The sequence below is a fragment of the Arctopsyche grandis genome, chromosome 12 (genome assembly GCF_051622035.1).
Source record: "Arctopsyche grandis isolate Sample6627 chromosome 12, ASM5162203v2, whole genome shotgun sequence".
NCBI classification, from domain to species: Eukaryota; Metazoa; Arthropoda; class Insecta; order Trichoptera; family Hydropsychidae; genus Arctopsyche; species Arctopsyche grandis.
This window is the reverse complement of record NC_135366.1, coordinates 2,827,078-2,839,834: the sequence shown is the minus strand read 5'-3', so window position 1 is coordinate 2,839,834 and position 12,757 is coordinate 2,827,078. Positions and strand designations below refer to the sequence as shown.

Sequence of the window (12,757 nt, the reverse complement as noted above, 5' to 3'; positions counted from 1 at the left end):
TGAGAGGAACAAGTGGTGTTTAAAGGTAAAATTGCGATTAAGATTTCGAACCTTTGACAGAAAACGCACTAGATAATTCTTTGATACAAATAGATAGACTTAATATGACAGAAATACAATTTTTGTATCATATCAATGGAACTTTTAAATTAAGAGGGCTGTACACCCGAAACCTTAATTTTGTTGCCGTTCCTTTCTTCGATATATATATTGAGTGAATGCAACAATATATATCAATATACATATTGAGTGAATACGACGCTTCGACCAGATAATTCGTATTTTAAATCGACAAAATCGAGATTTCGTATTCTCCTATTTTCTCCTCCAAAACTGGACCAATTTTTAAAAAAAAATCATCATCGGTATGAGAAAGATATTTTCTGTGCAACTATGCGCGTATTTTTTTTAAATCGACCGTTAAATAAGCACGCTGGACTCTTTTCGTGGGTGTAAAAAAGAGGCGATTTTATAGATGTTTGGCGGCTCCTAGCTCCTATAAAAAATAACTAATCAAAAAAATAAAACAATAGATGCAACCCAATGGTAGATATCCATAGCATATTAAAAAATAATTTCTCTAGTGCCATAATTGAGGAAGGGAGAAGTGTAATACGTTTGTATGGACAAGGCGCTGGTGTCCAGCCCTCTTAAGACTGGCTGTAATAAAATATTTTATGTTATATGTACATATATTACATGTATGGAACCTTCTACTTTATGTACATATGTCATGTAATGTCTTTCGTTCGAAATACAGGGGTTGTTCATTCAGAAATAATTTTTAATTTTAATTCGCCTACACGGGATCTCTTCTTTGGTTAAAATAGTTCACATTCATATAGTGGTAGCATTAAACATTATTCCAATTATATGGTTACATTAGAATAAACAAAAAAGGATGAAATATAATATATATATATATATATATATATATATATATATATATATATATATATATATATATATATATATATATATATATGTAGTTTGGGAATAGTTGGAAGTACCTGTTGTGAATTATTCAAAATGCGGATTTGCGGAATGCAATAAGGGGACGCCACCATTGTGGAGTTCGCATTCCTATGCGAGTCCCTTTCCATGAGAATTTTCAACGAATTCCCATTTGATCGCTTTATTTCTTATATTATATCTACCATCATTATTTCCACAAATGGCCTGACGATTCGTAATATACATACATGTGTGTACGGAGATCAATATTTGCGTGAAAAATGTATTATTATAATGCAGTTTAACTGGAAATTGTATTATAATAGAATACTCAAATTAGTGTGTAATACATACATATATTGAATTTCAATATACAATGTACCTAAAAATAATTTATAATACACCCATATATACTAACTTGAAAAAACTGCATGCCATATATAATATTCCGTTTGTTACAAAAATTACTAACAAACTAACCAGTAGATTCTAAGACAGAATCACTAATAACCATACTAACACACTTGTGAAGAGTCTCGGTGATTACAACTAAATGTCTATACCCTTCAGGTTTAAACACAGATTACCTAAATACAATCTGCTTTAGGTCATCGACTTTAGAAAGTCTTTAATTAATATTATGTATTAGATGTATTATGAGCATTTATAAGGATAAATAGGTTTTTGAGCTCTTTTTCCTATTATGCTGTAGATTAACATTAGAATAATATAATACTATGATTACTAACCAAATTAAATTAAATTGTAAAATAGAAAATGATCAGTAAATTAGTAGCTATTAAAATAGATATAAGATGTATTGTGAACATAATTTCGTAATGATAAAAAGCATTTAAAAATCAAAAATAACACACCAAAGATTCATATAATAATATAATTTAGTCTTTATAATTTTCGTGTGAAGAAACACACCGGTAACGGAAACTCGTCCGCTCATTACATTAAATAGACTGTAGGCATAAATATTTCGAGGTGATAAATTATAATCAAATTGCAACCTGAAGCAAAGCTTCCAAGACTTTTATATACGTAGGTGAATGTATGTATGTATGTACATATGTACTTTATGGGCAGTGCAGATTGATAACTGCCCTCTTTACTAAATTCTTGAAGGGCTGGAAGAGATTCACCAACTGGCAAATTATGATTTGATGGAATACTAAACGAAAAAAACAATCGTTTACATGTCATTTACCCAGAATTTTCTTATTTCATCTTGCCTTTATGTACATAGTTTGTTTAAATATATAATATATAATAGTATTTGGACGTACTCTAAGCGCCATGTAACCAGTCATTTTCTGATTTTATTTTTATAGTAATTAATGAAAGCAGATTTGTTCCAGTATATTTCACGCTGTATTAACCCTTTTAATCCCAAGATATTTCCCAAGAAAAATCCCAAGGCATCTTTTCGAAAAAAGGGTAGTCTTTATTTTATTATTTATCTCGGCTAATATACAATTTTTTTATGATTTCATCTCCATGATGTCTAGTATTGGTTGTAAAGCAAATAAATAAAAATAAAAATTAATCAATACAAAAATTTCGCCATCATAAAAATAATTTTTGAGTTTGAATGTTGGACGACTTTTGAAGTAATTTATTTATCTATTGAAAAATCAACAGATGTATAAATGCATAAAATTAAAGAATAAGTCTTCGCATATACCATGAGATTAAAAGGGTAAAACAATGATCTTCATATTTCGGTATATAATAAATTAAAAGACATTTATTGTTTTATAACGTATTTTATAATCAAATAAATACCGTTACAGGTGTATGTAGTTTAACATTAAGTTATATCAAAATAAATTATTGCATCATAGTAAAATAAATATTAAATATTTATCTACATTGTTTTAAGTAGTTCCATAGCCGCAACCAAACCATCCAATTCTTTATGAGTCTCGTTGAGTTTCTCAACATTAGCCGACTGTACATCTGTTGGAACTTTTGTCGTATAATCCGACTGACCCATAGCTTGTGTCAATTTCGAAACGGTCTGATTCAACTGTTCTTGTTTCTTCAACAGCTTTGCCATCTCCTTTTCAGTATCAATGTAACCCTGTAAATACACACATATTATATAATATTCAAAAGCTAATAAACAAAACGTACAATATCGATTGATCTATATTAAACCACCTTCAGAAGTAAGTGCACTTGAATTTTTTCAGACATGTTGAGTATTACACATCCAGACTGTGGAGTCGCATCTTCAACCTGAGTGAACGCCAAAGACGACAAGCTGCGGAACAGCTCGGGAATACGGCCCGATGAGCCTGATGTTAAATAGGCAGTAGTCTTCTGCTTATTGATTAAGTTATAATCAGACCGGGTAGATCTAATGGAATGCACCGTCTTCATGACAATATCAACGTCGTTTTCTAAATCTACATCTCGCCATGCGCAATCAGATACCTACAAATAATAAAAGATCTCTAATATCATGCCAAAAACATCAAATTCAAGTCTGTATTATTGTTTTATTTGCTTCAAATTAAACTTACAACTGGATACGGCGCCACACAGATCGACGGAGCATCCATCTTTTTCCTCGGAAGCCTCTGATATAGTTCTTCAGTTATGAACGGCATAAACGGACTGAGCAAACGCAGACCAAAGTCCAAACATGTGAAGAGTACGCGTTGGGCTTTTGCAATTTCGTCTTTATCATTTCTGGCAAACACTGGTTTCAAATATTCCTAAAATATTATAATATATTATACGTCGATTCGTATAGAATATTAAATATTGATGATGTTATTATATATATACCAAGTATATATCGCATATTTCGTAGAGCCATAAGTTGTAGCAGGCTGTCGTGGCCGATGGGAAATCGTACGTTTCAAAACCGGTGTTTGCTTGCGATACAGCCGCTGACACTTTCGAGAGTATCCAGCGGTCCATTGGGGCATAGTCGGTTGAATTTTTGCCGTCGCATAGCTGAAAGTTTACGAAATAATAATTTAACAACACAGCATAGAAATTGCCTATTAAACCATAGCACATATATCAAATTGGTATACCTCGTATGTTTTATCACTATCAAAGTATGTGAGGGCGAATTTAGTAGCATTCCACAATTTATTACAGAAGAAACGGTAACCTTGCACACGAAGAATGTCCAAATTTAGATCTCTACCTTGCGTCATTGCACATAAAGCAAATCTGAAATTATTAAAATAAAATTTAAATAAACTGCATGGAAAGTCGGATTGACAAAATAATGATGCTGTCAGTTTGTTAAAATTATGATAAATTTGTCAGCATAAAGTCGCAATTTTAACCGTTTGCCCGCGGCCGTCTTCTATGGAAGCTTTGCGCGACAAGTCTGTAGCGCGGCTGTCTTCCATAGAACTTCTGAACTTTGCACGGGATTCTGAGCCTTATATGCGCCTATTTCAACTGTTTTAAGGTTCAAAATTGGTTGAATATATTACTGAGAGTTGAATGCCATCTATTCAATTTGCTTAAAATGAATATATATACCAGTCAAAATTAGTTTTTTGTGGAACCATACTGAAACCTCGTTTATGTGACGTCACGTCTGTTGAACAATGGCGACGATACGTCTCAAGTATGAAGAATGATTATTTGACAATTAATCCAAAACTACGAGATATATTACGTATTTTATTGTTTAAAATAATACTATATGTGTTAATTAACATATCTGGTTACTTGAGCAAATATTAAAATCTGTATTTAAGGTCGAATACTCGATTGCCAAAAATGTGCCGCGTACAGGGCTTGTTCGCTATATTTATTGCCGCATGCAAAGGGTTAACCCGGTATTAGGTCCAAGTTAAAACAGACTCGAAATACATACAAGCTACATTCCGATACAAGTGTTTGGTCCATGACCAGAAAGAGAAATGTCGATTTATTGTTTTGCATATCATCAAATATGATTTATTGATCTTTATCGAATGGCTCCTATTCCAAGAGCTATCCAACTTCTCAATTAATCGTTAATGCTTATCCTGAATGCGATATTTTCCACCTCAGTGAGCGTAGGTTATCGGAGATTATTTTAACTTATGTATCTGGTAGCCTGCACTCATCGTTATTTTCATAATTGAACGTGATGTATGAATGGAATTTTGATATTCTCTCTTTCATTTGGGCCTTGCAGGGATGTTTTGTATTTGCGGCTGCTTCTTATATATTGGTGTTAGCTGTATTTGATATTTGATATTTTTACTTTATCTGCTATTATTATAATGCTTTTGTTTTTTATGATAATGTATACATCTATTTTTTATGTGTGTATATTTTTATTTTTCGACCCTTGTTGCGCATTAAGGACTCTTGTAATGCCACAATGGTCCAAACTTAAACTTAAATAAATAAATGATATGCTCATCGATAGTAATAGCTGAAGGACTGCGTCCAGTTTAACATGTTCTTAAATTGAAAGCCTTAAAAGTAAGACTTCTTCGCCTGTTTAGCTCAGTTAGCATATTATGTTTTAGTATGAAGTTGAATAAATGATAGAACATAACCTCAAAGCGTCCGTTCCGCACTCGGGTATTCCATTAGGATAATCTTGCTTCTGTCCTAATTTTGCTTTTTCAATCTCTTTAGGATCAAGATTAGAATTCAATAATTGCTTATGTAGATTTTCCAAATCGATACCTTTGATAACATCGATCGGATCGATCACATTACCGAGAGATTTAGACATTTTTCTACCGTGTGCGTCTCTCACCATCGGATGCAGATAAACTTCCCTACAAAGTCAAATATGAATCATTATATTTTGCAAATAAACAACCGTGAAATAAGACAAAATTAAACAAACGAACTTGAATGGTAATTTTCCTAATAACTTCTGACCAAAGAAGACCATACGCGCGACCCAAAAGAACAGAATATCGTGTCCCGTTTCTAACAAAGAGCCGGGATAAAACGCCTGAAGGTCGTCCGTATTGTCTGGCCAACCGAAGATAGAAAATGGAAACAGTCCGGAGGAGAACCAAGTGTCCAACACGTCATGGTCCTGCTCGAGGGTGATTTTGGACGGGTCCACTTTGAATTTGAGCGCAGCTTTTTCTTTGGCTTCAGCTTCGGATCTAGCGCATATCCAACGATCGTTTTCATCCACAGTATCCTAGAATTTTAAGTCTCAATTTAATTTACTAATGACATATATTTTAAACACACGCACATGCTACATATTTTACAAATCTACACAAAATCAATAAACAAAAACGGTTCATAACTATTCCGGTTGAATGAAGAGTACTCATTGGTCAGTATAATCTTTTTTTATACGGTCAAATACACTCCATTCTTTGAATAAATAATGGATAGTGTGCAAAAGCAATGTGTTGAATTTGTCTTCGGAATTACACCGAAATGTAGCTATATTTATTATGTTATAAGCTTACATAAAAAAAATACCATGCTAAAAGAAATTATCTTTTGAAATAATTTAAATAAAAAATAATTTAAATAAAAAATAAACTAAATAAAAAAAGACATATTAACTAAATTTCAACTAATCTCAATGACTTATTAATAAGTCGGTATTATCATATTATATAAGATATAAGATAAGTGTTAGATCCATTACGCAAAACTACAACTATATGCAGCTTGAATCAACACAATTATGCAAAAACAAAAAACGACTATGTATTATCATTATTTTTATTAATATTGTTACATACACCGCCGAGTAAGCGCAATCGGATTAGGCATCCCAGAGACTGTGACCATTATAATTGGTTTCAAGGATTATCTCCAGACTAAGTGCAAGTAGGCTAAAAAACAATGGCCACCGAATTGGCCGCTATTGGTCCCTTCTCAGAAGTGATCGATATCGTGGGACTGAGTGTCGTGGGAATACATATCCGGGTACACGCCTAAACAATAGGGAGGTAACCGGACGTCGAAGATGCCCTTAGTGACCTATCTGTTATAAGGCGGTACTTAGGCGATATCAAGACATTCTGTGTATCTCCTTAATCACCAATAAATGCGGTGAAACAACTTTGGCCTTTTACTTGGATCCTCCACCCACCCCTACGCAACAATATGTTACATTCGAAGCTATAACATATAGTTATATTTTCAATTGTAATATATTCCAACTTGCATTTTAGGTCATTCATATTCGAATACAATTCAACTAGTAAATTATATTTCTACAAGAGCAAATACACTTTCAACAATGTGCACCAGTTGTAATATAACAGTTGAGTTGTGACAGCTCTGATGTTTATACGAATGCTTTAGAATTCAATAATTCTTTAATATTTGCTAGATATTGTGAATAAAGGTAATGAGTACTGTATTACAATAGTTCTAATAAAGTGTTCAAAACAAAAATATGACTTTCCAATTCAATTTACTAGTCGAATGACGTTTTCACGAAAACCTAACCTCTCCATCTAACCTGATACTAATTTATAATCGAACTGTATTTTCAGTTGTAATATATTTTGACCAGTTGGAATGTACATAATTCGCCATATGAATCAACTTACGTGGGTTAGACGGAATATATTCCAACTCATCAAAATATATTACAACTGAAAATACACTTCACCTCTGACAGTAGTTGGTACCAGGTTGGATGGAATATATCACAACTAGTAAAAATATTGTTACGTACGCCGCGGATTGAGCGAATTGCACTTAGACCAACGGATATCTGTTATCGGATTAACTAAGTGCTTGCACTTACTTCCAAGGATTATATCTGGACTCTAAGTGCATTTAGGCTAAACAATGACCATTATTAGTTATTTCTCAGAATCGGTACGGGGAGACCCAATGTCGTGGAAATACATATCGGAATACGTAACTATACAACAGGTAAACAGATTAGGCGTCCTGAGAGATCTACCCTTTATAAGGCGGTACGTAGGCGATATCATGTCATTCTGGACTGAGCAGTGACAGTGCGTGTATCTCCTTAATCATCAATAAATGCTGTGAGACGACTGTTGGCCTTTTACTTGGATCCTCCACCCACCCCTACGCAACAATATATATTACAACTGGAAGATATACTTCAACTGTAACATATATACATATTGTAAAATAAGGATTCCGGATCAATGTAAAGTGGAGAATTCAGAGTTCGTAGGGAATAACGTTCATGGGGAATGCCTAGGCCGTCCGGACTACTGCATGTCTGAACACTCGGCTACCTGCCTTTGAAAGAAGGTGCACACGGTGGACTGGCCACTCCGGAGTGAGTTGCCGTTCCGTGTGGACCTCTTCAGTTGTAGAATAAATACTGTGAACCGACTTTGGCCTATCATTTGAATCCCTGAACCTACCCCTACGCAACAATATGTACACAAGGAGCTTTTCATACTATTCTAATCAATTCATGTTTAAATGACATGTGCAAATGTATATTACAATACAAAAATGATTGCAAAAACAAATCAAAGCATCAAATCAAATCCATGCAATGCGATTTATAAAACCTCAACGTACAACAGTACTCGTTATATTTACTGACGTATTCAACGATTTCTTTAATGTCTTTCGTTGTCTACATCTTCGTTTATGACTACGTTTTACTTTCGTAGTCGAAGGTACTACATTAACCTGTAAAAAAGTCACAATACATTTTAATTTAATCTTTCAATGCATAATATATAACATATAACATATTCCGTTCAAACATAACCAGCGAGAGAAAATTCAGCAAAATTGCAAACAATGTACGTACAGTGAATCCACCATCTATGGTGACACGATAAGCAGGAATCCTATGTCCCCACCAGAGCTGACGAGACACGCACCAATCTCTGATACCACTCATCCAATGATACCAAGTCTTTTCGTGAGATTCCGGTATAATTTTTAATTCGCCACTCTGCACGGCTTTGACGGCATTTGCAGCCAGTTCATCACACTTTACATACCTGAATATACACACACAACAAAGTATAGAAGTTTCGAAAAAATCAAAATTAATCAGTCTCAAGTATTAAAAGCATACCATTGCGGTTTCAAAAGTGGTTCAACGATGTCTTTAGAGCGGCTGCAAAGCGGAACAACCATAGGATTATCCTTCTTTTCTTTGTACAGACCTAGAGTTTGTAAGACTTTCGATATTTCAACTCGGCAGTCGAATCTTTTCATGCCCTAAAATACAATATAAATTATACAACACGAAACAAACAATACAAAACAAATCATTGTTGATAAAACGTACGGTAAATTGGCCACAATCCCCGATGATTATTCCATCATCGCTGAGTATAGTAATGAATGGAAGGTTGTGTCGCTTTCCGACTTCGTAATCGTTTGGATCATGAGCTGGAGTTATCTTTACGGCACCTATGGTATGCGACGTGTGATTATTTGATACATTCAGCAGTTGAATTGATCGTAACGGTGGCTTTAATACCTGATCCGAAGCTCATGTCGACATATTCGTCGCATATGATGGGTAGTTTCCTTTTGCAGAACGGATGTGTAACGAATTTACCGTGGAGGTGTTTGTATTTGGGATCATTAGGATTGACGGCGACAGCTGTGTCTCCCAGCATGGTTTCTACACGGGTCGTAGCCACTATGATCTCCTCGTCACTATTCTCCACTTTGTAGGCGAAGAACACCAACACTCCAAACTCAACCTGAAAGTATATACGTACATATATATATATGACATCAAATTAGAATTGAGAATGTATAGAATGTATACTGAATGATACGAATTATAAAACTGGAATATAAAAAATAAAATAACCTTATTTTCATAACCCGGAATAGACATAAAAGTTCTTCCGGGGAGTTCAATTTTATCCACTTCAATATCCGATATAGCTGATTTGAGTGTACATGACCAGTTCACTAATCTATTAGCCCGGTATATATCACCACTCTCATACAGTCTGACGAAGGCTTCAGTAACGGCTCGACACATAATAGGATCCATTGTGAATCTCACCCTAGACCAATCGTATGACGAACCCAACGATCTCAACTGCTCGTATATAGAATTACCCTTCCTTTGTGGAACAAATAAGATTTGTAACAATTGTATATACAATAAATAAATAGGATATGATATGAAAATAGTACTCGTTCTTCCAGGTCCAAATGCGCTTGACGAATTCCTCTCTACCTAAGTCGTGCCTCGTCAGTTTTTCTTCTCTCCAAATCTTCTTCTCCACCACGACCTGTGTCGCAATGCCTGCGTGATCGCATCCCGGGTTCCACAGTGTGGTTCGGCCGTTCATACGGTGCCATCTCGTGATGCAATCCTCGACTGCGTTGGTTAGAGCGTGTCCTAAATGTAAGCTTCCAGTGACGTTGGGGGGAGGGATCACCATGGTGAATTTACCTTTTGGATTTTTTTCCAATACAGATTTTCGCTGGAATTAAATAATTAAAAAAATAATAAATATTACATATGTATATTGAAAGTATTTCAATTTGAAAAATTATGAAAATACACACTCCATATTCTGGTTTGAAAAATCCACTCTTTTCCCACCAGCTATACCAAGCAGCTTCGACGTATTGTGGACTATAACCATCGGGCATTTGGCATTTAACATCCTTCTTCTCACCGGGATTTGTATTAGTAGTATACAGGGCAGATTCTTTAACCTCTTTAACTTTTTTCTGAAATGATAATAAATTTTTAATTAATAATTTTGTTAACTGTTTGCCCGTGGCCGTCTTCTATGGAAGCTTTGGGCGACAAGTCTGTAGCGCGGCTGTCTTCGATAAAATTCTGAAGTTTGCACGGGATTTTGAGACTTATATGGGCCTATTTCAACTGTTTTAAGGTTCAAAATTGGTTGAATATATTACTGAGTTGAATGCCATCTATTCAATTTGCTTAAAATTAATATATACCAGTCAAAAAATTAGTTTTTGTGGAACCATACTGAAACCTCGTTTATGTGACGTCACGTCTTCATACAATTATGAAGAATGATTATTTGACAATTAATCCAAAACTACTAGATATATTATGTATTTTATTGTTTAAAATAATACTTTATGTGTTAATTAACATATCTGGTTACTTGAGTAAATATTAAAATCTGTATTTAAGGTCGAAAACTCGATTTCCAAATTCGCGAAAGGTGCCGCATACAGGGCTTGTTCGATTTATTTATTGCCGCGGGTAAATGGTTAATTATTAATTATCGACTTTATAAAATTGAAAGTATGTTCGTCCTAGATTTATATACTCATTCTACATAAGTCTTACATCATAAGAACTATTATATATAGTATTAAATTAACATTTCTTATGAATTTACAAACTTTTATCTTGAAAATGGGCTTTTAGGTGAGTGAATCTACCATTATCGGGTATAAGGAAGCGATTTGCCTTTTTTTGAGACTCATTTTAGAGGTTAAATAACAAATTTATATTTCATTAATAACTAGCTGAAGCCGGCATGCGTTATTAAATTCCATAATAACGCATACAATTCCCGTTCCCATTTGTCGGTAACACGCAGGCAGCGAACACGTTGATCGCGAAGCGAAAAAATTTTAAATTATAGCGTTGCAATGATTCATTCCCATTTTTCCCGTTTTTGGGCAATTTGTTTCGTAGTAATCTTCCCGGACATGCATACAACAAACTGAAAGTTTCATCATAATCTGTTCAGTCGTTTAGGAGCCTATTCGATACACACACACAAAGACATTAATTTTTATATATATAGATATAATGAATTTAAAAGCAATTTACGAAGTAGTAATATGAGTTGGCTTACATTTTGGACAAACATAAATATTGTACATATGTAGAAATATATACCAAGTGTATCCCAGATCAAAATTATTCGATTAAATTAATCTTAATAACTCGGACAATACGATTTTCTACATTTAAAGTTTAAAAAACTCATTTGTTGAAAACAATGTTAGTATATTATTGCATCTCATTGAATGTACTTGCAAAAACAATATTGATATATTTTTTATGACGTCATAAAGAACCGTACTACTAATTGTTACAGTACATTGCACAAGCATGTGTAATTATAGTTGTGTACTAATATAATATAGTTTCACAATTATAAAATAAGCATTCAAATAAAATAGTTTGTAAAGCGATTTTTCTGAATGAAAATGTGGATTTGTGAGGCTTGTGCATTGAAAAGAAGGTATGGCTGATGCAATAGTGAGTGGAATGGAAGGCAACCTGCGGTGGTGGCTTCGCTTCGGCGGAAGTGGGAGCAGGAGTCGACAGTTTGTCTTGCTTGAGCCGAAGTTTCTCCAACTTGGCGGCCTTCTTGGCTTCCTTCTCCAACTGCTTGGCGGACTTCACCGGCTGCTCCCCCTCCATTTCGCCTTCCATCTCAGTATAGCGACCGCACGAAGTCTCACTCCAAGACTAATCTGCCACCTGTCACTCGCACACGTTGTCTCACCTTTCAATTTTAGGTCGTAGTTATTTTTTGTAAACCGGCCATTGCTCGCTTTCTAAAAAATACATTATATTATATTTCAAATTTACTTATTACGCCATCTTGTTTAATAATTTTTAATGTAGAATTTTTGCAATACATATGTGCATATGTGCATTGAATAAATATTCCAAAAAATTATTTATTTCATCTCATGTATATTGGAGTGAGTGAGAAAAAAACAATAATAAATGGTTAAAATTGCCAAAATATGCTAATATATTTTATTTAATTTTATTTTATTTTTACATATATACCAGGAAGGCCTTACAGGTAAATCCCAATGCGCCTTCCTGGCCAATTACAAATACAAATACAGCATTTTTATTATAAGTCGTTGAATTGCGAGACACTGA

At 34.1% G+C, this 12,757-nt stretch overlaps 1 protein-coding gene across 1 annotated transcript; it reads right to left on the bottom strand.

The window, feature by feature from the left end:
* Positions 1 to 2,685: 2,685 nt before the first annotated feature.
* ValRS (Valyl-tRNA synthetase) lies at positions 2,686 to 12,417 on the bottom strand. Its single transcript, XM_077442537.1, has 15 exons — positions 12,137 to 12,417; positions 10,423 to 10,590; positions 10,045 to 10,337; positions 9,710 to 9,971; positions 9,368 to 9,596; positions 9,173 to 9,297; positions 8,957 to 9,102; positions 8,684 to 8,879; positions 5,796 to 6,100; positions 5,493 to 5,720; positions 4,014 to 4,155; positions 3,760 to 3,930; positions 3,492 to 3,686; positions 3,127 to 3,402; positions 2,686 to 3,046 (listed from the first exon to the last, which is right to left on the bottom strand). Exons 1-15 carry the CDS (start codon positions 12,290 to 12,292, stop codon positions 2,831 to 2,833), a joined length of 3,108 nt encoding a protein of 1,035 aa, XP_077298663.1. The 5' UTR covers positions 12,293 to 12,417; the 3' UTR covers positions 2,686 to 2,830.
* Between the last annotated feature and the right edge of the window lie 340 nt (positions 12,418 to 12,757).

Coding starts and splice junctions, on each gene's coding strand:
- ValRS (XM_077442537.1), bottom strand. CDS start 12,292: ATGGAAGGCGAAATGGAGGGGGAGCAGCCGGTGAAGTCCGCCAAGCAG. Junction 4,156..5,492: donor TGCGGAACGGACGCTTTGAG/GTTATGTTCTAT, acceptor TAATAATTTCAG/ATTTGCTTTATGTGCAATGA. Junction 3,047..3,126: donor AAGTGCACTTACTTCTGAAG/GTGGTTTAATAT, acceptor GTGTATTTACAG/GGTTACATTGATACTGAAAA.